Genomic DNA, 26879 nt, shown 5'->3' on the forward strand with positions numbered 1-26879 from the left:
ATTAAATCTTCATATTCACTGTCCTATACTGTGAAACACAAATACAGTACATTTCTTTGTGTGCGCATCTTATGTGAGGTGTGTGTTAGACATTTGCACACAAGGAATGGGGATGACGTTTCTGCAGTCGCAAGAAGACAAGAACAACAAAAAAAAATAAATTGGGGATGAATTCTGTAGACAAAGTTCTTTTTGTTGTTGCTGTTGACTCCAGCTATCAGCCTAATTTAGGGGAATAGTAAGAGTGGGAGGAGGAAGCTGAGCCAGTGTTTAGAGGGGGGGGGGGGGGAGATGATGAATAGTGACTGTAACTCCACCAGTTGAAGGAGGGGTGACAACACAACCATTGAACTCGCTTTTGGAAGTTGGTGAGGCTCAGCAAAGCAAAAGTGCATCTGCCGGCACGTGGAGGAGCGGCTTTCACGTGGATGTCTTACTTCTGAGCTCGTTGGAGAACTGCCGGTAAGCATTTGAGCTCCTACATTCTGCAGTTGACCAGAAAGTTTGTTTTTTTTTTTTCTTTTGGCGACTACAACAGAAGCACTTTTAAATAAGACGATGTGGTCGTCGTCTCTAAATGATCCCCGGAATACAACTGCGCATAGAGAGCATTCTATATATTTTTTTAGATGACGTACTGTATAGTTTGTTGCCTCAAGTGTACAGCGTGTATCAATAACAGCAACAACCGTTTGTATATCTTGTGATCTGAGTGCAAATACCTGTGTACAAAGTGTTCGCGAAGTAATTTTTGTTCAACCAGTTTGGTTAGGCATGAGGAATAGCTGTTTTCCTTTTCGGGATTCAAATTAGACACCATTCTATTTTACTTAAAAACATAGTTGAAAAAGGAAAGGGAATACCAACCTTACCTGTTTTTAAAAAAACAAATATTCACAAATGTTAAAAAAAAGTACACAAAGGTCGGTTGTTTTCCTGTGTTGTGTGTAGAGGAAGTTACTTTAACTCTGACAAAAGTAGGAGTTGTGATAACCGAAGGGAAGAAAAGGGAAGTGATGCGCCGTGTTTTGTTGATGATGATCATCTTTGTCTTTCCTGTGCCTTAGTAGGGAGCTAATGTTTACACATTCACTAGAGGTGGACTAAATATAGACATTTGTTTTGCATTGGGACAGAAGGATTCGTGGATGTTGGCGGGTTCACGCTCCTTACAAACGGTGGCCTTCCTTTAGAATGTTGGTCACTTCAAATCTCATCTGGAGAATGAACGTGAAAGTGTCCAACTATTTATGTCAGGCGGCTGCTTTAGCCGCAGACACCATTTTGGAAACATGATCAAAACCTTCATACTGTATATATATATATATATATATATATATATATATATATATATATATATATATGCCTTATTTTTTTAATCACGCTCTGTTCACATCTATCGGTTGTATGTACAGTCCTGTCGGCGCCCCGTTTGGAAGCGGCGTCTGTTGATTTCGTGCCTCCTCTGTTAAGAGTCTTCAAGTGTTGTTCTGCGGGTTGTGCACCTGTTAACGATATGTTCCCCATTTAAACATGTCACTCATTCACATCGCATTTGCCAATCTTAGCTCTTGCATCTGAGCAACTATTCTTTCCTTAACACCAACGGTTTTCAAATTGTAAAAGTTTTGAGGTGTGCCTTGGCTTCAGCAGCGGACTTCAGGGGAGGCATGACTAAATATATATAGATTTTTTTAAGAACATTCTAAGCTCACCTCACATTTTATGCTATGTAAAGGCAACATTTTTGTTGTTGTTGCTAGCAGATTTTAAAAAATTCAAAAACAGAAAATCTTGCCAACAACAGCCGGTTTTAATTTCCATCATTCATACAAAAACACTTCATGAACAGCTGCAATTTAATTTAAGGTGGTATCACACTGCCTTGTCAGTGTTTGCGAATGTTGTTCTTTGGTCAGGGTTCATTCAAGGTCGCAAAAGATTGCAAAGACGTTCGCCAGACATTCTCAAACAACTGGCAAAATGGCCGCTCGCTAAGATGGATACAAACTGGTGGCTTTTGCTGCTTGATTCATATCCCACAAACAAAATATTAATCAGAATAGATGAGTGGGGCTACAGAATTTATTACGGTACTGTAAAGAAAATGTTTAAGTTGGTGAGCTGTGGTTGTTTGTCACCTGAGCCCCGAGCAATTGTGATGTCATTTTCAGTCGACAAATGCAAAATGGCCACCACCTGAGATGGTGGGGGGGAAAAATATTTTGCTTCTCAATTCATATTCCTCAGACACAATTTGAATCAGAATACCGTGTTAAGATTAATGGGGCTGCATGGAACACATTATTGTTTAAAAAAAAAAAAAGTAGTTTTTAATTAGTTGGCCTCTCCTTTCATGGTCGCAAGCAGTTTTTTTTTTGTCTTGCCGCCATCAAAATTAAAACTCGTTCAAAATGTGACAAGAAAAATTGTTACTGTTAAAACTGTTTGTAAATATCTGGCGAACATTTGCAACTTTTAACGAACCCTGATGAAAAACCTACATTCATTATGTGCACAAACACTGGCAACCAATCGCCATCCGGGCTTTAATGTCAGAGCTACTGTGATATTTTTCAAATAAACAGCCTTCTGCAGGTTCAGTAGAAGCACCTGTGGCTAAAGTTAAGGTGTGACTTTTTTTCATCAATGTAAATGTGTGAAGAGAACACCACAGTGTTGCAATTACAGCAATGCAACTAACATTATGTCTGACAGGCCCAAGTTTTTGTTTTGTTGTTGTCGATTTGAAAGGGGGGATGACTGTCCCACACACCCGCTGATTTTTACATTTCCATTTTATAACCAAGCATCTTTTCTGTCATTTTGTCTCTTTGTTCTTGTTCCATCCCATCACCGCTCTCCTCCATCGTCGTCATCATCGTGCTTCAGCTTCCAGACATGTAATCATCATCATCATCAGCAGCAGCAGCAGAGCGTAGTCCTGTCGGGAAAAAAAAACATTTTTCCTCTCAAACAAGGTAAATACCGTATGTCTGCCCTCTTGAGTTTCAAATCTAAAATCAATAGAAGACGTCCATTCTGGCAGTCGTGCTTTGTAGCACCTTGCAGTGTTCCCCCATCAATTTAAAGAATGAATTGATATTTTAGATGAAGTCCCATGAACGGATCCCATCAGGATATCAGGAAGCGTGTACGGCATGAACACAAGACGCGTGCGTGTCTGTCCGTCTTCATCCAGAATGTTTGGTGTGCTCTTGTCACCAAGGGCTATGGCTGTTTGTGTTTGTCAAGTCATATTTGCCGGGCCAGCCGACTCCCATAATCCTCCCGAACAGAACCTGTAACTGAAGACACTTTGTGTTCATGCCTATAGGCTCACCTCAAGCCCCGACACAAACAAAGACGTGCGCTTAGCAGTAAGCCAAGAAAAATGCCTGTTTCAAAGGAAAGCTGCAACGCGTTCCTGAAAAGGAGAACAGAGAAAGCGAGCATGTTATTTTAGTCTCTACCCAAATTGTGAATGTCTGTGTGTGTGTGTGTGTGTGTGTGTGTGTGTGTGTGTGTGTGTGTGTGTGTGTGTGTGTGTGTGTGTGTGTGTGTGTGTGTGTGTGTGTGTGTGTGTGTGTGTGTGTGTGTGTGTGTGTGTGTGTGTGTGTGTGTGTGTGTGTGTGTGTGTGTGTGTGTGTGTGTGTGTGTGTGTGTGTGTGTGTTGAGTCTGATTGACTGCATATGTTACGTTCGTGTTTGTTTTGGATTCAGACTTTTTGCGCAAATGAAACTACTTATAAATTATAATTTTAGTTTCATGTGTAGCACTCACGTGTCTTATTGAGAGGCTCCACCTTTTTTGTGTTCGTCTCTGTACACAAATTCTTTTTACTCCCCCCCCTCCCCCCCCTTGGCTGCTAAAAGCCCTTTGTTGGCATAGCGCACATCTAAAAATACCCACACATATTAACACCATATCTGTTAGCACAAGTGACATGGCCCCACACTGCCCCCAAGTGTGTGTCCGGGCACACTATCAAATATGTGCTACGAGTTGGTTTGACTTGACGGCAGAAAAGCACTCCTTGTAATAATTTGTCAATGGTTTAACGGCGCCTGTGGTCCGCACACCTCCGCTGACGCGCATGTTGGTGGTGAATTTGTAGAGTTGACCTCTGCGCCCGGCTTCCTCCGTTCCGTGTCTTCCCACTGGCGCCGAGCGTTTGAAGTGCTGGGGCTTGTGACATCACAGCGTCGGACACAACAATGGTCCTGCTGTCCCTGCGCTGCGTCACAGATGCTTGCTTCCCCCGGTGGATGCTTGGCAATGGAAAGAAAGGCCAGCGTGGGATGTTATACTGCCTGGTAGCCGAGTGTCACCATATGAGATCAGGAAATGATAGCCCACTTGTGTGCGTGCATGCGTGCGACACTTCAAATCTGACATACCATGACTTAGTCAGAGCTGCAAGCCACACACGAGTTACGTCATGTGTGTTTGACAGCATATGGATTTCATACGAGCCCTCAGGCTTCTTTTCCACGCCCTGTGTAATTGTTTGTCTTTTAGCCTGTTGTTCCTGTTGTTGTTTCATTGTGCAAACGAATAAACAGCAGGGCCGTGGAATGTCGCCACGAGATCTACTTTTAGGAGCAGTTGACCTGTTGGAAGTTTCAATTGATTTAGAACAAACTGGTGCACATCGAATGTGTTTAATTGAATTTGCTAGATTTCTTTGGCACGTCTCAAATGAGACAAATGCTTCTTGTCACTTATTTGATTTGTTGTTTGGACTGACGGAGAAGCTTTTGATGATTATTGGTGCAGATCGCATCAGTGCAGCTGCACTTAAAAAAAAAAAAAAGTCACGTCCAACGGCAAAGAAGAGTTTTATAGCTCTTCAGAAGTAGAAAGGGTTTTAGATGCCGCGAAATAGTGGGCAAATTTTTATTCAACATAACTTTTCCATTTCTTGTGTCATTTCCAGCAGATACATTCCACTTAACAAATAAGAATTCACTTAATTCCATATTATTAATCACTTTGGGCTTTCTTAACGTATGTGTGTATAACTGACATTTGATAACTTTTGGTCAGATGTGTAAGTTGATTGATTATGTATTGAACAATTTTGAACATAAAAATTAAGATTGTATATTTAAGTTCGTGAGTACCTCGTTTTTATCAGTCACATATAATATGTGAGCACATATGCATCCGGAAAACATCACTCTTTTAGTTTTTTAGTGTCATTTATTTGACTTCTGATGGTCTTTGACTGTGGATCAGATTTCCACTTGACATTTTTGTGATCGAATGGAAGTGTTTCAATTTGTCATTATCTGCACGGGTGTTTCTTTTTCATGTGGGCGATCCCGCAGGTACAAAGCGGGCAGTGTATGCTCCCCTCTGGTGCTGAAATGCACACTTTGGACAACAGGCAGCTTCAGCCTCCCTCAATAGGAGATGCCATTCTTATTGTACCTCGTGCACAATGACCTTTTCTCTCTTTGTCTCGTTCCACTCCGTCGTCTTCGTGACCATGAATGTCCAATGTCTGAGTCTGGCTCCGATTGGTGGTTCAGAACCTCATGTGACTGCATCTGTGGCTGTCAAAACAACACCGAGACAAGGAAAATGAAGTAGAAACCGTCAGTCGCTTCCCAGCACGCTGTTTGTTCACTCCAGCCGAGCTTAGTCATGCAGGGGAAATGAACACGTGTCATTGCAGAAGGGGAACTGGGAGTCCCCACCGAATGTTTATATCTGAATGTCGCAAGAGGGTATGCGTGAGAGAAAACAGAAGGATGTGCTGTAAAGAGGTCAGGGTGTTCCCCATTACCTCTTTGCTCATATGACCGGAGTCAGCATGTATCGCAATACTCGTTTTAGCACCCCAGTGCCCACCATCGGCACGATTGTTCTTGCCATCCATCCTATATGACTGCAATGGAAATCACCCAAATTTGATCGTTCTTCTTTTTTTTTTTTTTTTTTTTTTTTTTTTTTTTTTTTTTTTTTTCCAACTTGCATTCTCTCACAGCTTCCACCACCTCTCGGACTGGACTGTGGTGCATTGACTTCGTCTCGCCCTCCCCTGCCCCCTCGACCTCCAGCAATGGCCTCACGCATTGGTCTGCGTATGCAGGTAAAAAAAATGAGCATAACTTGTCCACCGTTATTATTGTCCACTTTTTTTTTTTTTTTTTGGAAGTTGGAAGAAGAATGGAAACAAACGCCTCACCTTGTAATTTTGCAGTCATCAATTGTTTCGTGCTCAGTGATTGCACATATTTCCATCCTCAGCTGATGCGAGACCAGCTGCAGCAAGAGGAGCAGCGCGAGCGGCAACAGCAGCAAAATGCAGCCCTGCAATACATGCAGCACCGCATGGCCGGGCCACCTGCCCCCACTGCGGCCATTAGCACACCCCAGAACTACCAAAGCATGCAGGTGCCCGTGGAGGTTCTTAAGGTCAGTAGGACTGCCGCGATTGATCATTTTCACATATATATTCCCCATTGTGGGACTAGAAAAGAATTAAATTATGACTCTTTATCGTATTACTGCAATGTACTTTGAACCTTATAGGCCCCTCCTCTCTGCTGATTTATGCAGCGATGTCCTAATTCATTTTTTGTTTCCGGTTCGTTGTGACGTTACTGTTCATTATTTTCTCTTGCAGTTTTAGCCAGGCAATTTGTGGCAAGTTCACTGTATCGCCCATCACTTATTTCGTGGTTTCCCGCCTACGTCGAGGATAGCTAGGCAACTAGCATGGCCTGTCTTTCTCCTGTTAAATACTCCCCGTGATAGCGATACTGACAGAAGTCGAGCTTATTCTCTGCCATGGAGGTGATAATTAGTGACCCATGTTGTGCTGATACCGGATGCTAAGTGAACTTTCACCTCCATAACTCTGCATCGCGTTTAGCCATTTTGGCTAGCCAGACAACAATCAGTGTTTTGCCCGTAACGAGTTAGTGATTTCGGAAACAAAATGCGGATGATCAGTAAACATTTGGCACCTCTGAAACTCCAACTGAAATGTCAATCAACATTTTAAAGCACACTCAGGGAAAGCAGAAGGACACGCTCGCTACGAGCAACACACGAGTTGCTTTTAAAATGCAGGAACTTGCAAACACACCCCTAAGCCCTTCATCACATCAATCATTTTTCTTCGCTTGTAATGTTTTCACGATGGTGAGAACCCAAAATGTTCAAAAATCAACGAGAGTTTTGCTTTCCTTTCCGATGCAGGTACAGACCCACCTTGAGAACCCGACAGACTACCACATCCGTCAGTCTCGGAGGCAGCAGGTGAAAGAGTACCTCTCCACCACCTTTGCCACCAAACAGGTATCTGTCACTTATCATCCTTCCTCCGCGACATGACACCGTGACCGCATATTGGAAGTTGCTCAGCCGCTCTTCTGGTTCTCTCTGTCAGATGGTTCACGCCGTAGCGGGGCCAATGCCGCCATCTCCCCCCGCGGCCATCGGGCCCACAGGGGGTTCGGCGTCCCTCCCCCCACCCCTCCACTCTCCCCACAGGCGCACTGAGCAGCTCATGACTGGCAGTAGCGCACCCAACAGCCCAATGGCCATGCTCAACATCGGCTCCAACCATGAGCAAGAGGTAGGGGCGCAGAGACTGTGGCCTGTAAACATATATTGGAGGTCATGTCAAATAGTGCAGTTTACAAGAAAACACCTTGAACAAGTCTCCCCCTGAAATATGACCTTATTGCATACATATAACATTATGAGGATTGAAGATTATCCCCATTACCGGCACATTTTATGATGGGTCGTAATGATTTAATTGTCCTTTGGTAAGCTGGTAAGCTGAAGCGGCATTCTAAAAGCCATTTGTGTCGTGCGCACAGTGGGTGAATAACAGTATTGACGAACTGACACGGGCGTTCATTGAAGTTTAAATGCTCCATTATGGCCTCGTAACAGCTATTACGACTTTAACAAGTGACAGACCAACAGTTTACTATGCCAAGGGCCTTTGAACCTGGCAGACTTTGACCAAAATCTCTTCTACCGGAGCTCTCAGCCTCTTTTTTTTTTTTGTCAGTCTTACTGAGAGGAAATAGTCTAAGCAGTTAGTCCTTGAAGAAGTCATCTTTTCAGTCGACTCTAGACTGAAACATGCGCCTGCAGGTGAGTTCACCTGAAGGCCTCCTGACATGTCATTTTGAGTGTGCAAATGTGGCTCCGATGCATGACTTATCCTAAAGTTCGACGTTACAGGCTGTGATAATACTCTCCGAACAAGTGTTCCCATGTTTTCTTTTGTTTTTTTTTCAGATGGATGAGGTCATTGATGACATCATCAGCATGCAGTCCAGTTACGATGATGTTCAAGCCTACATTGACCCCGTCCAGATGCCCAACACAGTAAGTCCGGCCAAAACGAACACGTGAATGACGATTGTGAGCAGTATTATATGGACAACGCTGTTGATGCAATCTTATTGATCAGTTCATTAATCAATTGGTGCAGAGTTCAACCGCACCGATTAGTTTTCTCAGAATTCTCATTCCTCAGCTCACCCTGACATATTGCAAACCTCTTTGCTTGTGGATAACTGAACAACAAACCCTCAAAGGCGCAATCCAAAATGTTGAACATATATTTTCTGAAAAGATTGGAAGTCTTTCTAGATTCATTGGTTCCATTTTAATATCGTGTGTGCAATAACCAGTCTTTGAAAAGTTTGAGCAGAATACTTTGGATGCATTTTATGCAATTATACCAGATTACTACACAATAACAGTAAATTCATTCATTGCTATCGTATTTTTCCCCATACATCATTTTCTACCTCCAGGATTTGTATTTATTTATTTTGACAAAATGTTACGTAGCTTTATGCATGGAACAAGAAGTTTTAAATAAATAAAAAAGATCTCATCATTGCAATTTAAATGCAAAGTATGATTCCAAGTGTTTATCACACATATGCTTTTTTTATTTTTATTTTTTTGGGTGTCCAAACCCAAGCAACAATTTGTGATGTCACAAGCATTTTCTTGCGTAAACACCCAACGGTTCTATTGATTTGAACATGCTGAGCAAGGTTATACACGCCAGCAAAAACATGTCAATTGAAGACTGAGGGTGAGGGCCAAAGTAAGAATTAACAATTAAACTGCCGGCAGTTAGAGTTCAACGTGTTTACAAGGTATTTGGAAAACGGGAGGAGGAAGAGGAGGAGGGGGAGAAGGAGAAGGAGGGGGCAATTTGTGCAAGGGGAAAACAAGGCTGAAAGTCCAGTTAGGGGAAAGTTCACTCTTGTTTGGTGGCGGGGAGAGAAGTATCTCGACGAAAATTGGATCAGTGCTGGTGAGGTCGTGTCCCGACGCAGTCTGCTGTGGAGTGAGGAGGAAGGACCCCCTCCGACCTTACTGGGAGGGATTAGAGGATGAAGGAGATGAGTACGACTTATGCCATTGTGGAAGTTATTGAAGGAGAACAAATTCAGCTGGTAAGATATTGACTTATTATTTGAACTACTGCGGTCAGTGTTGGTGGAGTTGGTCGGCGCTCTCATGGGTGTTGGGTGAAAGAGTGGGACCAAGATGGCGGTCGACTTTAACTACCACCCTCGGGTCGCTGATTACGCACACAGAGTGCGGTGGCGGGAGGCATTTTCAGGTTGTCGCAGGTTGTGCGATGCATCATGGCATGAATGTTTGATTTCATCTCACGACGGAGTTATTGGTCGGGTAAATTTCCTCTGACCTTGATTGGTTTTATCTGAGCGGGCACATTTGTCTGCATGCGTTTTCCCGTCCATTTGTCACATCACGGCAGTAGATTGATTAGATTAAGACAATCAACACTGACGCGTCTTGTGGCGTGAAGCCCGTGAACTCAACGAACTGCCGGAAAGAGAGAGAAGAATATACCTGTGTGTTTTGTGCATACTAAAGTACATTTTTCGGTTTTCTTGTATTCCGAATTCACCAACCAACGAATCAAACACACCTGCTAATCCGGACGGGGATTAAAGAGGAATACTCCTGGAATTCTTGGAATCTCAAAGTTTAGTAAGAGCCCGGCCGGGATCACCGCTGAATACCAGGAATTTACTCTGGGGTGGAAGTTAAGAGTTTGTGTTGATGTGTGGCCTTGTACAATAAAACCCTGAGCCACATAAACCATATAGTGCCCCGTGAAATTAAATTTCTTATGGAATATGCCGTTCGATAGGTCAGACGGTTTTAGCTGCAAAGGGCTTGCAATGCTTCTGCGCTGCAATTTGACGCATAACTTACTCTTAACAGACAATTTAAAACATGAAATTCATTTCAATCGCACCGGGTTGAAGTCATTATTTGCATTTCACAGCAGGCGATTTACATACAGAGCAATTTGTTTGTTTGTGTGCGTGCGTGCGTGTGATGTGACGTTGGAGCTCGCACAGTAGCCAGTCGATAAGGTATCACTTCCTTTGGATGTCTTTATCTTTCAGGCCTCATTAGCGAGTGCCCCAATCGCCCTCACGCCAGAGAGTAAAACACAATAGAAAACAAGGCATTCAATCAATAAACGAATCCATTCAAACAACATCTGGTCTTTTCATAGCAAAAAAAAACACAGCTCTCAGCGTTAGCGTTTGAAGTGCGACCTTTATGAGCGTTGAATAAAGCCATCGAGACAGATAAGATACTGGCCAGAGGATGACGGTCACTCCTTGCAGCATGCTTGTCCAAAAATCCTCAGGTGTGATATTGTCGCATTACGCTAGGTTATCTGTTCTTTACAGCGCACTAAAAACATGGACGCTGACTTCATAAATGTACTTAAGCAGGGATGTGAGGCCGTAAATGCGTCGTCTCGGGGCCCACACAGAAGTAATCTGAAGTTACGCCCGCTCGCCCGATGTTTGACTTTTCACTTTTTATGATCCGTCGACGTCACATTTCGGATTTTTGCCGTGAAATGGATTGAAGTATTCATCAGTGTTTCCCTTTAGTAGACCGAGGCACCTATTTTGTCTTAGAAGTAAATCTCACGGCACAAAAAGTAGTTGATTTTTGTCATCGAGCAGAAGAGCATTTCATTGTTCCGCCTGTCGTAAGTGGCCCTTCGAGTATTTGCTTCGGCACAGCCGATGCTCACTGACTGCCGACGTACGAATGTGCTACGACTCGTTGGTTGGGAATCCCCGCAACTCTTTGCTATCATCTATGTCGAGACTCGGCTCTCTTGAGGCCACGTATGGGTTCGGATCAATGTTAAGATGAAGTTGACACATCTGCTTGTTGGTGTTTTGATTGCGTTTGCGTTTCCATGCCTCCTCCGCAGCTCCCTCTGTCCAGCAGCCACCTGGATGTGTACACAGGTCCGGGGATGAAGGGGCCAGCCATCGCGATGACCAGCAACTCCTGTCCTGCCAACTTGACCATCAAACGGGAAATTTCAGGTGCGACCATTTTGCACGCTTGTCGCGAAGCCGCTCATCGCGCGCGATTGAAACACTCCGCAATTGTCGGGATATTTGGATCACGGATTGGTTGCCATTTCAGTTTATCCAGGGTCAGACTCAACGCGTCTACATCATCACATTTTTATGAACTGCAGAGGCAATGTTTTATTCAGTAACATTTTAACATTCGTCCCAGATATCCAAGTGCAAAAAAAAAAAAAAAAAAAAGTTGTCTACTTTCAAATGAAGATAAATACTGATCCAAAAGGACTGGGGCAAAGCTGATTGGTCGATGTATTCAGTTGAACACGTCTGTGACACAAGTAGAAAAACAAGTAAAATAATGTCAAATTTTCTGGTTACACCGGATTGAATTCTCTAATTTCTAGGGTATATTTAGTTTTTGGTTGTTCTTTTCTTCGAAAAAGTGTCACCCAAAAGCCAAAGAAAAGGTGCAACGGGTACTGCGTTTATTATTTGACTCTTGTTAGGCCCTGAGACAGAAACTCCTTGATAGTTGACAGTGACTTACCGTTTGAGAAACTCGACCATTTCAAGACCATACAGACAGACCAGACTAGCTTGTAATAATAAAAGTTTAAAAAAAAAAATTTAATCTGCACTACTTATTGTCACATACAGTGTTTGTGTCAGCCATTTGTTGATGACTTTTTGTTATTGCAAAGACACAGAAGCCCGTGCCCTGGCCAAAGAGAGACAAAAGAAAGACAACCACAATCTCAGTAAGTCTTTCCATCTACCAGTGTGCAGTTTTACTCTAAATGTAATGTTTTTGGTTTTTGAGTACATTGCGTAATCTTATACAGGAGCGACACCCACACACACACACACACACACACACACACACACACACACACACACACACACACACACACACCTACTCAAGAATAATCTTGTACAGTTGTATATGCCGTTTTGCTGATTTGGCAGACGTAGTGCAGTGAGTGGGTGGCTAGATAACCTGTAAATTTTTTGCTGCACTGGCACTGAAGTATACTTAATTGCCCATGACTGTGTGCGCTCATGTGAACGCGAGCCAATGTGTATAGAGGTGTAACTCTCTCGACGTGTGTCTTTCTTTTCTCCCTTGTGTCTTTTAATTCATCCTCTTTTGTCTTTCCTTCTTTTGTTGAATCATTTACAGTTGAAAGAAGACGGAGGTTCAACATCAATGATCGTATTAAAGAGCTTGGCACAATGATTCCCAAAACCAATGATCTGTAAGTAGTATTTGTTAATATGATTTTTTTTCGTGGGGTGGGGTGGGGGGGGGGTGCTGTGTTAATGTGTTTGCCCTGCAGACAAACACACTTGGAAAAATATCATTAAATGAGCAATCAAATGTTTGTCCAGTTAATAAGGTTGTTTCTCTTCACGTTAATCAGATTATGTTGGGGGTTAATCACATGCCGACAACTCAATTAAAGATTATGATCATTTTCCAGTCCTAGTTACTTGAGGAGATTAAAAAAAAAAAAATGCTTCGGGCACTATACAGGAACGCTGCTAGGTGACGTCAATGAGTCATTTGCCTTTATGCGTTGGATAGTGACGTTCGCTGGAACAAGGGCACCATCCTGAGAGCATCTGTGGATTACATCAAACGTATGCAGAAGGATGTTCAGAGGACCAGAGAGGTGGAGACTAACTTTAGAAGGATGGAAATGGCCAACAAACAGTTGATGCTTCGAATTCAGGTAATTTTGTCATTTGTTGAAGTACGTTTTTTTTTTTTTTTTTTTTTTTTTAATTGGGTTGGGCAAATGTGGTTGGAGTAGGAATCATTTTGGGCCTTACTGTATGTCGAGACGCCTCTGCATTGAAAACCTTGGCGTTAACAGGAATTGGAGATGCAAGCTCATCTGCATGGCCTACCCAGCAACTCTCCATCTGCCCTCAACCCAGTAGACGTGATGGCCCCATATATAAAACAAGAGACCAGCCCAGAGGAGAACCTTTCCCACACCCAGACACAAGCTCCCCACCACCACCACCACCTAACCCAGAGTCAGGCTCCGCCCCAGCCCCAGCAGCATCACTTCCTCCCGCACACCCACCTGCACCCTCCAAGTCAGGCTCAGCCGCAGCCTCAGCAACCCAGGCAGCTGAGCGTGCTTCCGCAGCACCTCCAGCCCCAGCCGCCCATCCAGTACCCGGCCGTAGGCAGCTCCCAGCCCTTTGACTTTGCCCAGTCGCTGGACTTGTGCGACGGCATGCAGGCATTCTCAGACGGCATTTCGGCGCTGGGCGATCTGGGAGGACTGGATATGCAAAGCCGCAGAAGCGATATGGGTTTCCTCATGATGGATGAGCCGTTGTCCCCCATCGGCGGCGACCCTTTGCTCTCAACGATGTCCCCAGAGGCCTCTGTCGACTCCAGTCGCAGATCTAGCTTCAGCATAGAGGATGGAGACATACTGTAGGCCTATGCCCGCACGCACGCGTACACACTCCTGCTCGCACACACTTTTGGAGGAAAAAAAAAATTGTTAGTACCACTATGAACCGCATAAAAAGTATCCCACGATGCATCCAACAAATGTCAAAACTGATAGCTTGCACTGATCTCACACACGCAACACTTCACAACAACAGAAAAACGGAAGGAGACACGAACTGAGGATCTTGGAACTTTCAAAGGACATTTTCAAGAGGTAAACCAACACTGAGGTCAGAGAGTTCGACCGTATGTCGTTTTCATGATGGTGGTGGTCATTTTTTATTCACAGGATGAAAACCTTGTACATTGCCCAATTTGCCGCATCACTATAAATGATTACACAATACTGAATCATATACAGAAGGAACAGCTTCATGGTGTGCATAATTTACAGGTAGCCTGCAGTGATGACGGTCTCCGTCTCATTTTTGTTTCGGTATATCGGTGATTGCACAATTTTGTCGTCACGATGAGCACTATGTGGTTGGTGTCAGTCAGTCCTTCAAGTCCTTAAAGTAGCCATGTTGACATGCACATTGTGGGCTTTACAGGTGTGACTTTTCTAATCTTCACTCTCAGTGTACTTTTTGTCAACTCACACTTCCACCAGTGCCACTTCCTACACCTCCTTTCTGTAAATGTGTTCATTGCCATTTAAAACCATTTCATCCATCCATCGTGCTACTCAGGTACTATAACGGAATTCACAAGCAGGGTCGGTTGAATTAAGTGCCGATGGGAACTCGAACCAGGCCGTGACAGAAGTTGATACGGTTAACTTTTCTTTACGGTGGTAGAGGCCCATACAAAGGATGGCTTTTAATCATGTACATATTGCAGTAGAGATCACATCTTTGGTTCTCTCACACACACACACACACACACACACACACACACATGCATATTTGAGCTGTTGATTTTATGCTGCCGATACCCATCATCCAAGAGTGGGATCGGCCGATTCCGATACCGATCACATGTATCAGCTGCACATTTTTCAGCGTTAGAGCTGCTCACTAACGATTATATTAATAATCGATTCACACACAAAAAGGATATCTTTTGGTCCACGTTGTCATGGCAATTTGAGCATTTAAGGCATTGTGATTGGTAAAAAAAAATAATAAATCTTCTGGCGGTATTTTTCATTATAAGTAGGGATGGGCATTTCACATTTCCTTGATTAATGAGGGAAAATAACGCTTAACTGATCAATTATTTGTTCTTTTGGGGAATGGGGAATTGCTGTGTGGATGTTCAGAACTCCCATTTCCATGGCACAGTGATGCCATGTTGTTCCCAAGACCACAAACCAGTTTGTCAATAATTTATTCCACGCAGTCGACCAAATTTGTAATCATTATCACTTTATTGGTAGATGATTGTGCCCATCCCTAATTATAAATGTTTCTTTAGCGTAGATTGTTGTATTTCCCAAAGCACTGGAAACTATATTATTGTTTTGACTTTGTACAAAAATGATTATTATTATTTTGCAGTTTTATGCCACTAAGCAGTTTTTAAGTATTTCGTTTGTGTTCTTTTTATGCAATTTTCATTTCTGCCCCCCAGTGCAACTCTTTCCTCCTCCTTTTAAAGCCAGTTAAAGCTACACACGTGTTACTTGAGATGGAGTAAAGAGCCATTTGGGAACTTTTGCTTACCTGGAAGATTTGTACATCTTGATACCTTTTATTTTTTCTCGTTGTTATCTTTAAAGCCAAATAGTAGATAGAAGTAGATTCTTTGATCTGAATGAATTCAATTTTCTCACATTGTGAATGTAAAGTTTACCAGTAGGTCTGGTCAGCGGGAAGTCAGTTTTGTGCCTTTTCCCTGTCTTTGTAACTGTGGTTTCCACGGAAACCGGAAGACTGACTTCACCTCAACTCTCTGCTGCAACGTTATCAGTGCCTGACCGTGTTATTTTATTTTTCCCCACCAGAGTTGTCTTTTCCCATTTCAACCACAGTTTGACTGTTGTTGACAACCTTGCCAACACTCCAAAGATTCGCTCGGAACCCCTCGAGAATTCCACGAGAGGGCGCTCCGCAGCGCAACATAACACAGGGGACATCTCTTGATTTGGAATAAGTTATAAAATATTTTACCAGAATCCATCACTTTGCTTCAAGCCTTTTTTTTTCATCTGTGGTGACATATTACGTTCTCAAATGATCTTTTTACCGGCCTAATATAATTTTCTACCGATAATTTTGGCTGTGTCAGCTGCCAAAATTGAAGTGGTGGTAGCCTGTTAGCTGCGATGGGGGCTAATAGCTGCCTGCCTTTTGAGTTAAAATATTCCCATTGCTAAATGTCTGAAAACTCCGACCAGTTGCCACCAACGTTCATATACGCATTCCTATTCTTGTCTGGTTGAACTTGTAAAAATATATTTTTAAAATTACGTTCATATTTTCACAGGTTGAAATGGACAGGAGTAGAGCTCTGTTTAAATTCCTGTGACTATTGCTCATCATTTTTCAGACATTAGGTGACAACAGAATATGACAACGCAAGCCAGGAAACAATATTATAACGCTCCTTCCTTAACTCACGTAGTCAAATCGAGACGACAAAAAGCAGTCCTGACATCATTTTTCCATAAAGACCTATTATTTATATAAGTTCCAATGTTCAGCCCAATCAAGTGTCCCTTTAATGAAAAGCTACAGACAGAATAGATCAGTGTCATTACGCCAAGACCCCATTACAGAAGGTAGTGCACATTTCATATTCACGTATCTTTTAACTGATGTAAATGTTCAATGAAACAATGTAACCCAATGTCCTTTTTTCTAGACAATTCATTGTGTGGTGTGTTTGATGTGACCGATGTCTGTTCCCAGTGACAGAAAAGGAGTGAGGTTCAGAGGTTGTCTTGTTTTAAAGTGGATCTGATGTATGATATGTTATGACTGTTCGCGTGCTGGGCTCCAGTCAAAGGTAAAGCATTGGCTCAAATTCTGTTCTTTTGCAAAAATGGATATCGATAAAGTGGACTTGCCAAATAATAAGCCGGCACTTTCTGCTGACCTCTTGTAGGTCATTTCCAACTGCTTATTAATGGCTTTAAACAAGCTTTTAAAGTCATTAGTAACCTATTTCTATCCAATTCATAAAGCCCATTTTTAAAGGGACCGTTTGCTCCATGTCATTATAATAACGTCCATGAGGGGGCATTAGAGATCTATGGGTTGTTGAATGCTAGTTTCTTTTTTGAAACTACGCTTATGAAATATAGAGTTGTCATTTCGAAAGAGAGACACACATAATAATTTGCAACCCAAAAAGGTTTAAAAATGTTTTTCGCCAGGCGGTTGAAATTTAAAAAATAAAATACAAACGTGCAGAAGGACATCAAACCCAATGCGCCTTCAAGAAGGAATGCAATATTCCCTCGGTCTTATTTCGCCGACCACCTTTTGTCCCTTTTCTCTCCATCTTCTTCTAATGTATTAGCCCAAGTCTCCTTCAGGATGAACCATAAATTGTTTAATAGTCCTTAACTTAAATAGAGGTAATCTTATTTCTAATCCTCACATAGACATACACATCATTGATGCACAGAGAGGATGTTAGTGTGTAGTAGTGGTGTGTGCAGCCCATCCGCAGGCCCATTCTCCAGAGTCTTTATGATGCTAATGTACTCCCTGGTCTAATAAATCCCTGTAGAGCTGCAGAGAGTAGATCTTATGGCTCACTCCGATCACCACCTCCGATCTCCCTCCAGCACTCACACACACACACACACACATATATAAATGTGCTGCTATTACTGTGGCAGAAGTGCCTGCCTTGCATTTCTATTGATACTCAGGGGGCTGTTTTGTAAGAAGAGGCAAGGCAAAAGGTTAAGACAAATCAAACACAAAGAAGCAACTTAAGAAACGCTGGCAATCTAGTGGCACGTGTGTGGCCGCTCACTTGCTGCACTCGGTTGAGGGCAAAACAGAAAATGTCATTTTTCTCTCCGAGGTTTTAGCATCCCAAAATGTAAACTATCATACTACATCCTACACTCTCAAACCTGTTCCCCTACTCCATCGTCTTCCTCTGGCCACTCGGCTTGGCGTTCCTCCCTCCACCTCCCTTTGTCCCGCCTTCTTCCTCAGGGGAGCAGTGTGTCACTTTGCTGGAAGCCCAAGGAAGAGAGGTGAAAGGGGCCTGATTGAGCTAATTTAGCCCCTGGATGTGAGAGCAGGCAAGGCCTCACCTCATGCTAATAGACACACATCAAAATGGAGATGAGGAAGATTGATGAAAGGCAGAGAAGGACTATAAAAACTGGGAAGACTTTTTTTTTTTTTTGGATGGATTTATCTCTTTTTTTTTTTCTTAGGGAATGTGAAGCAAAGTTTTTTATGAGTGACATTGTGAAGTTGGTAAAGGTTTATGTGTGTTACCTTGCTGATATAATATCAGGAATATTACTCATTGATCCATCCTCCTCCATTAAGTTGCTGTCAATCACGGCCAGTTTTATGATTTCCTCCGCATCGGGCCGATTCTCTTGGGCAGCCAAAAATAATGGAGCTCACCACATGATGAAGATTGGAGCCACAATTTATAGCTTCCGTGGCCGTACATCGTTGAGTAGCACGTCCCAAAGAAAGTGACGCAAAATTGATTTGAGAGCCATCCTTCATTACCGCACATTGACGTTTCCCGCTTGGTGAATTGCAACGGAGCCCTTAAATTGAAATATACCTGTAGTTACACAAAACTTTTGAGGTCAAACTCATGCTGACATCGCACAATACGAAATTTCAGTTAAATAATCTTTTTTTTTTTCTTCATTCTCACCATATGTGACCATGTCTACTGTAGACTGATTTATATTACAAATCCCAGGAGTCCTCAGATCCAAATACTGTACAGTGGAACGCCTGGAAGCCAACGTTGTTCTTTGGAGGTTTATCGGCATACTTTGGGTGGGGGGCGGGGGGTTACAAAGAGAAAGGGCAGCCGCAGCCAAATGTTTAACATCTTGCAACATAGTTCCTCGACACCAAGATGCCACAAGATGATGTCAAACCACAATTTTTTTTTGTCCAAATAAAACTCCTCAACTCACTCAGTTCCTTGACTGGCCACCAACCAATTGCACTTTAAATATACCACTGTGAACTGAATTGTTAGACTTGTATGACAATAAATAATATTCAAATGCTATTGAATAAATTGCAACAGTTTGACCCTGAAAGAGAGTGTTTTAATTTTCTATGGGAAAATGTTTTCCATCATGGCGGAATGAATGGCATTTGACCTCGGAGGTTCCACCCTGACAGCGGCCACATTAGACTTTGTCACTTTTGAGCCCTCCTCATTTGAGCTTCATTGGCTCTACATTCAAATGTGGAAGACGAAGTGTCCTTTCTTGAAAGGTCAAAACCGAGAGCACATGCAGCTACCCGTGACAGAGGCGAAGCGTCTTCTCTTTTCTTTCTGCCATCTTCACATTCTCTCACTGTAACTACCTCGACATCAGCGCCGCACACCTCCCGTCCTTCTTCATTCCCACCTCCGCTGCCCTCTTTATTCCGCCGCTCCTTTTGTCCATCTTCTTCTACATAATTAATACTCTTTACTGACTCCCCTCAACCTCCGGTGCTTCCATTCCTGCAAGAAAAAGAAACTCAAATTGGCTGGAGAGATGAATAATGTCCTCGCCGTTAACAGCGGCAAAGGAAAGGTTTGGTCTTTTCAAGTGTGTGCAGGTGATGAGATGGCGTATTGGTCAGTGGTCAGGGTTTGTCTCTTTTCCTTTCTTAGACAGCCGTCGAGAATGATGTGCGGTGGTGACACTTTAAGAGACTTAGCCGTGGATGAAAATGAAATGAAATATACATTTTCCTCTTAATTTTGCTTGCCTATTTTTCGAGGAGGGGCGGGCAAAATTAAGAATACATACATTGTCCCCTAACTAGTCTTGCGTTACTGCCATGGTGTTTTACTCCTCATACCCAGTAGGGGGAGTTAGTGGTCCACAACCTAAGACAAACCCATTAAGGAGATGATTAGTAAGGCTTGATGAACATTGTGTTGCAGTGACAGCAATTGACATTTTCAATCAGTCGGGGGTTCTTCGTCCTGAAAATGTAAATCTTAATCACTCCAAAACATTTTGGACAATTCTTTGGGAGCAGTTATGTGAAGGCCGTTTCGTGTCCGACTACGTCAAACAAGGCTCGATTGGATGAGTTTGGTGTGGAAGAACTTGACCGGAACCCAATCAAAAATCTTCCATTTTTGCTCCCTATACGGTGATCAAAGCCAGGCGTCTCAATAGTTGTGTGGTTTCAGTCGTGATTGCCAACTTGATGATAGGTGTACCACAGGAGATTATCCAGTTTTACCCAATTGGTATGATTTTTTTTTTTTAAATTTAACAGTACAAATAGTTTTTGTTTATCTGCCAGCAACATAGAATGACCGGCAGAACAATTTGATCCTCTTCCACAAGGTGGCAGAAGGTACATTTAACCCGTGTATCTACTTTAAGTGACTTTTTTTAGTCGTGTCTTGTGAATTTTTTTTTGTAACATAAGATATCGTATCTTTGAAACACTTGTATGTTAAATGTGTTGCTGGGAAGAAAAGTATCTATCGTCTCTGTAAAAGCCATAAATTGCGTTAAGCCAGCTCGTTGGTCTGTTAGAATGATCAACGAGGGAACACAAATATGCCACCATCATTTAGCTTTGTGCTGGCTGCTAATTTAAAATCGTCATTATTAAGATAAATAATGCATCCGGCAGGATTTGTCTCCTTTTGAAGGTTACAGACTCCATCTTTTGTACCGCTGTTGAGAGGGATGTATCCTACCCGTACCTTTTCCTGATTGCAGCCTTCTCCTGGCAATAAATTTACGCACGGGACAAAGACTGGCTAAATGATGGCTTATTTCATTGTCCTTGATAGAAGAGCGCAAGTTAATGGTGTGGCACACAGGATTCATTCTAGCTTGTAAGCTCCTATTAAGATCTATTTGTTCTGTTGCTGTATTTGTTTCTCTCCACCGGGCACTCATCCATTCATCCATCCATCTTTAAAATCCATTTGCAATGGTTGTGAGCAAGAGTGTGTTTGACTGAACTTATGATGTGAAGGTCGCAAAGATTAGATTTTTTTTTTCCGCATCACTCCATGAGAAGAAGCTTATACAGCCTACAGCTGTTATCACATTTATGCCCTTCTTCAAGCTTCTTTTTTAGTCTCATACCGCCGTCTCCCCGAAGATAACGACACGCCACATGATGCCATTTTTTCCCCCCCCCCCCCCCAGGTGGAGATTTAAAGTTGTGTTTTAAAACTGCCACTGTTCCAATCCTACTTAACCCCCCTCCTTCCGCCTCCTCCCTTTTGTCTCCCCCCCTCCTGAGTATACCACCTAACCCCTCTGAACTTCAGTCAGAGTTAGTGAAGACTGAGAGTACACTGGGGAGTCGAGATAGACACAGACTTAGCTGACTGCTATTTCCCTACTTTCTCCACTAATAAGAAAACTTTCTCTTCTTGTGTGTGCGCAGTGATCACACACCCATTTCACCAGTTTGCATAAACACTTTTTGGACGATACTGTTGGGGAACCTCGCAGTCTAAGGTTCGAATCTTTTCAATCGGAGTTTTCATTTTCGCATTGAACACTCTAAAGTGGCCTTGTGAGTGGCTGGTGACAAGTCGAGGGTCTTGCGATTTGCCCAAAGTCACCTGAGATAGGCCCCAGCTCAACAGTAGAAAATGGATGGATGTTTTCATTGATTGTCGAAATTCCTACACAAGATTAGATGTTGAACATCTCTGGTCAGTTTCTCATGATCACATAGATCAATGCCAAGTTTTAGTGCATGTATGTTTCTCTCTTGAATCGAATTGAATAGATTTTAAAATGCTGCAACTGGTCGGAAAATCACTGAATGCCTTCGGTCTGGAATGCATTAATTAAATTGCTCATGGCATATGAACACCGTAGGGTTTTGAGGTTAGCAGAGTCAGGTCCGTTAGTGGAGCCCAGAGTTCAAAGCAAACATAGTGCATCGGCATTTGGCTGTTATGCTGCACACCAATGGAAGAAGCAAGCTCCCTCCAGCTGCAGTTAGCCAAAAGTGTAAATGCTTTGAACGTTTATACCATATAATCATGTTGTAGCTCTGTGTATTCTTTTAGTAATCAGTTACCTTGTGTATGAAACGCACAATATGAATAAACTGCCCTGCCTTTTTTTATTGGTGTGATTCTACGAGAGACATGTGTTCTTGTTCGAAAAACAGATGACGTCATGTCAGCTCCCTCAAATTCTTCCACATCATCAGCAGCTGATTTGCCAAGGGAAATGCGTCAATGAATGTATCCAACCATGTTGATGAGCCAAACGGAAAAGGACTTCTTTGGGCCGTGGAAAATGCACAAACACACAAAAACCACGCCATCCAAAAATGATGCCTTAATGTCTAATAGGATCAATGCCAAGTTTTAGTGCATGTATCATTTCTCTCTTGAATAGAATCGAATAGATTTTAAAATGCTGCGACTGGTCGGAAAATCACTGAATGCCTTCGGTCCGGAATGCATTAATTAAATTGCTCATGGCATATAAACGCAGTAGGGTCCTGAGGTCAGCAGACTCGGGTCCATTAGTGGAGCCCAGAGTTCAAAGCAAACATAGTGCATCAGCATTTGGCCGTTATGCTGCACACCAATGGAATAAGCAAGCTCCCTCCAGCGCTGCAGTTAGCCAAAAGTGTAAATGCTTTGAACGTTTATACCATATAATCATGTTCTAGCTCTGTGTATTCTTTTAGTCATCAGTTACCTTGTGTATGAAACGCACAATATAAATAAACTGCCCTGCCTTTTCTTGCCGGTGTGATTCTACAAGAGACACGGGTTCTTGTTCGAAAAACAGATGACGTCATGTCAGCTCCCTCAAATTCTTCCACATCATCAGCAGCTGATTTGCCAAGGGAAATGCGTCAATGAATGTATCCAACCATGTTGATGAGCCAAACGGAAAAGGACTTCTTTGGGCCGTGGAAAATGCACAAACACACAAAAACCACGCCATCCAAAAATGATGCCTTAATGTCTAATAATGATAACGTGATGTGCAATTTACATTTAGGCCTCCTGTCAATGAAATAATAATGTTATCCGCATACGATGATGCATTTTGCATTGGAGCCATAAGCAACAGAAACAAGTTGTGCGCGCGCGAGACGGTGATTTGAGTGAGAGGCTTTTCTGCAAAGGTCAATGTATTCGACACGCTATCCTAAGAGGCAGGAAATTTAATACCCCCTTTTTGGTTGAATTAATTAATTATAATATTAGGCTAGCTCTGGGGCCCTTTTCTTCAGTGATTAAGTGAGCACATATCTTTAAAAGAGTGCGCTGGTCTCTGGGGGTGCTGGGGGCTTGTGAACCTTGGGACGGGTGGGAGTGGGGGGGTGGGCGGGGCAGAGAGAGAGAGATGTTTAATACATGAGAGGACAGAGGAACACTGGCCACACCGCTCACCTCCACAGTGAGAAATACACACATCATGTTCTGCGTTTAGACCTTCAATAGCTTGTCTTTCTCTGCGGCGCGGAAGGAGGCGGGGGGGGTGGGGGTGTATCTACCCACATGTCCCGTGTCTGGTGTCTCTCGATACAGATTAGCGTTCCAATATGCAATGACTTTGTTTTGACAGATTTTGTATTCCAATAGAAGTTAACACTAACACGCGTTCGGGCCGCAGGTACAGTCAGTAAAAACATGTATTATGCAGACCAATCCTTCTCAAGGACGCTTTAATAATTGATGGGGCGGGGGACGTTGTCATGTTTAGGTCAACCGCGTGGGGCCAAGCTTTTTCATACAAATACATGTTTGTATTTTTTGCCTTTAAAAAGATAAAGCCAGAATCTTGTTATAGTTTCGATTTGGGGGACTGTATCGGGGACTATTCAACACAAACGTTTACTCTTATCAATTGAGTTTACTCATTTTGTGATTTAAACACAAAGTATATGGGGGGGAAAAAAGGTGACAAAAACAGCATGCTAATTTTATTGATGTAACGGCTATTAACTTCATCAACAAATACAGTTCAGATGTCGCGCTGCCCTTTTTGCACACAGTTAATTATTTTGTATTATTTCAACAGAATGTGAAGTTAATGTTGCCTGAAGGCATACATTTTAAGTCAACGCAACACAAGTGCACAATGGGTTGACCGTTTTAATTGACGCTTGTAAGTGTTTCGACATGATTTGAATAACAATGAGTGTTTGGAGCATCTTTTCCTGCAAAATGAATTATGTTGCATTCAACATCAGAGAGAGTGCATACGACGCATGTACGGTTGATAACTGTCACAACATGAAGTCATTATAATTTGCGGTCTTTGAACATGCATGGGTAACGAGCCTTCGCGAAACCGGTGAGAAGCCTGACAATGTGTGTGTTTGTGTGTGTGTGTGTCTGTGTGTGTGTGTGTGTGAGTGTGAGTGACAGGGCTTGGGCATGACGTCTCAATCGTGACGACTTAATGATTCTTTCTGTCTCCAACAGAGGTGGACAATGGAGACAAAGAGGAAGGGCAGTGATGACAAGGAGGTGACGACGGGGTGACAGACCAATTAGGACTGGCTGAAGGAATGCGTGTGCCCGTGTGGGAGTTACCTGACCCCACTAAATATCCAGGTACAATTAGGAATTCACTCCTGATCTAACGCACACAGCGCACTGATTGGACACCCTGAGGGTACTGGGGCAAGATTCACTTTCAAGTCATGAATTTTAATCACTTCAAATATGCTGATCAATTATTAATTAAGTGACTTTAAGTGCTGATTTTTCAGGGTGAGATGCTATGACACTTGAGTGTTTGAGGGAGTCTCAGAGGCCTGATTTTGCTTCTTTTTTTTTTTTTTTTTTTTAAATCATAAGGCATCCAAAAATGTACTGTGGTCAATGCAAATTGCTGACATTCATCAATGTATGTATGTACATACGTATGTATTTATGTATGCATTAATTTATTTATCTATGGCTGTATTTATTTATTTCTTTTATAACCTGTGACCCAAACACTCAAAATTGTCCCTTGGTGTGATTTTGAGTGCGAATGGTTGTTCGCGGGCGGCTCGGTAGTCAAGTGGTTAGCGTCGACCTTACAGTGCAGAGGTCGTTGGTTCGATCCTGGCTCCGGCCTTCCTGTGTGGAGTTTCTTCGGGTACTCCGGTTTCCTCCCACATTCCAAAAATAATGCATGGTAGACTGACTGAACACTCTAAATTGTCTCTAGGTGTGAGTGTGAGCGCGGTTGTTTGTCTATGCGATTGGCTGGCAACCAGTTCAGGGTGTCCCCCGTCTACTGCCCGAAGACCGCTGGGTTTGGCTCGAAGACCCCCCCTGTGGAGGATAAAGCGGCTCGGAAGATGGATTGATGGATGGTTGTTTGCCTATGTGTGCCCTGCGATTGGCGCGCAGCCAGTTGAGGGTGTCCCCCGCCTACTACACGAAGACAGCTCCAGCACACCGGCGACCCTCCCGACGATAAGCGGATTGGAAAACGGACGGATGAATAACCTGTGACTTGTACATCTGGATCCTAACAGCGCCTTTTTTGCATGGATGCGACTATTCTATAGGTTAACCTCTTAAACAAGACCCAAGCATTAACAGAACAAATCACCTCCCCCTATTAGGCCTGACCCCAAATTTTCATTCATGAATATTCATGATGCCAGCCTGCTTGGCGCACCAAAGAAATGAATTTGCCCTCTCCTCCGAGTGGACTGAGAAAAAGGAATGATTAATGGAATTCTGCGTGCTATGAATCCATCATTCCTCAGATGGAGGCTAGCCTGGTAATAAGGATCCAATTAGAGGCACGCTGGGTGGGACACTGCAAGACAGGCCTAAACACCTCCGCACACACACACGCCGACACATTTGGTAATTCTGATGTTCTATCAAAAAATGTCATTAAGGAAGAAATTGAGAGTTGGAATGTACACACTCACTCCCAGTCCAGCAAACGAATCTTCAGCAGATGCTTTTTTTTTTTTTTTTTTATGGGACAAGCAGCTTTGCCCCTTTGTTGGCTCATAAATATATTGTTAGGAATGTTTTGTGTTCATATGACAAATTTTATATTTAGTTCTCATACAGATGCTGAATGTCTAGAAGCAATGGGAGCAATGTCGAAGAGAACACTTGCTTAGAATCAACCGGAGGAGCCGTTTATCTGGTCAAAATTACTTTGCTGACTAAAGAAAGGGAGGAGCAGTAAGTTACAATATGTGTATGTATACATACACACCCACACACACACACCGATGTCCATTTCTCACTTGTGGCCAAAGTAAATCTCACTTCCTGCAGCGTCTATAATATTCCTCCATCTACTTCCTTGCGTCCTTTTAATGAGTCGCTGTGTTCATCCATCCTCGCCAACTCAAAAACCTTTTAGATGAGTTACATCTCCTTCAGATTGATCCGCAGCACAGCGGCTCCCTCCGCTTGCCTTTCGGATCGTACTTCATCCACATCACATCTTCATTGGGAACAAATAGCCTCCGTGTGATACATCGCCCCGGCGCAGGCGCTCGGAGAGGCAAAGCGGGTCGAAGTGGAGATGTGCCAGCTTGCTCTCTGATCACATCCCGGATAAGACTTTCAGCTAATTAGCCAGCGCCTGCCTGTGAATGGAGACAAAGACAATGGAGCCGCCTGCCTGCTAGCTCAATAGCCAGAAAGGCTGTTGAAAGAGAGACAGATTAACATTTGTTCTTTTACATGCCTCCCTCTTGCACTCGCACAATAACTTTGCTTCTACTAATTAACAATTAGCAAAGACTAGTTGGCTAATTGCGTTATTGCTCCTAATCAAGGGGCTAATTACCTGAATGTCAATTTAGATTTAATTACTCAGTGCTTTGTTAATTCCCACAGAGCATACGGTTAACCCTCCCTCCCTTCGCACATGGCTCTCATTCTTACTCTTATTCGGTTGGTGCCG

General features: G+C 43.0%; 2 protein-coding genes across 6 annotated transcripts in view; both read left to right on the forward strand.

Moving 5' to 3' along the window:
- The window catches only part of tmem183a (transmembrane protein 183A), a 20011-nt gene extending 12399 nt beyond the window's left edge, over nt 1-7612 (forward strand). Inside the window, exon 8 of the mRNA XM_019881107.1 lies at nt 7608-7612. The gene's annotated coding sequence lies outside the window, so the exon portion shown is untranslated. The remainder of the gene's footprint in view (nt 1-7607) is intronic.
- tfeb (transcription factor EB) overlaps nt 1-15987 on the forward strand; it is a 24090-nt gene extending 8103 nt beyond the window's left edge. Inside the window, exons 2-12 of one of the 5 annotated variants that reach the window (XM_019881100.1) lie at nt 2893-2981; nt 5997-6101; nt 6260-6427; nt 7217-7315; nt 7407-7595; nt 8276-8365; nt 11283-11400; nt 12090-12146; nt 12569-12644; nt 12974-13121; nt 13266-13847. In XM_019881100.1, coding sequence (XP_019736659.1) covers nt 6072-6101; nt 6260-6427; nt 7217-7315; nt 7407-7595; nt 8276-8365; nt 11283-11400; nt 12090-12146; nt 12569-12644; nt 12974-13121; nt 13266-13847 — 1557 coding nt within the window. In that variant the 5' untranslated portion in view covers nt 2893-2981; nt 5997-6071. Of the gene's footprint in view, nt 1-303; nt 463-2892; nt 2982-5996; nt 6102-6259; nt 6428-7216; nt 7316-7406; nt 7596-8275; nt 8366-11282; nt 11401-12089; nt 12147-12568; nt 12645-12973; nt 13122-13265 lie in introns of those variants that run through there. The other 4 variants (XM_019881104.1, XM_019881102.1, XM_019881101.1 and 1 more) reach the window with 4 other exon arrangements.
- The last annotated feature ends 10892 nt before the right edge of the window (nt 15988-26879 follow it).

This window comes from Hippocampus comes, unplaced genomic scaffold (genome assembly GCF_001891065.2).
Source record: "Hippocampus comes isolate QL1 unplaced genomic scaffold, H_comes_QL1_v1.1 scaffold68, whole genome shotgun sequence".
Lineage (NCBI taxonomy): Eukaryota > Metazoa > Chordata > Actinopteri > Syngnathiformes > Syngnathidae > Hippocampus > Hippocampus comes.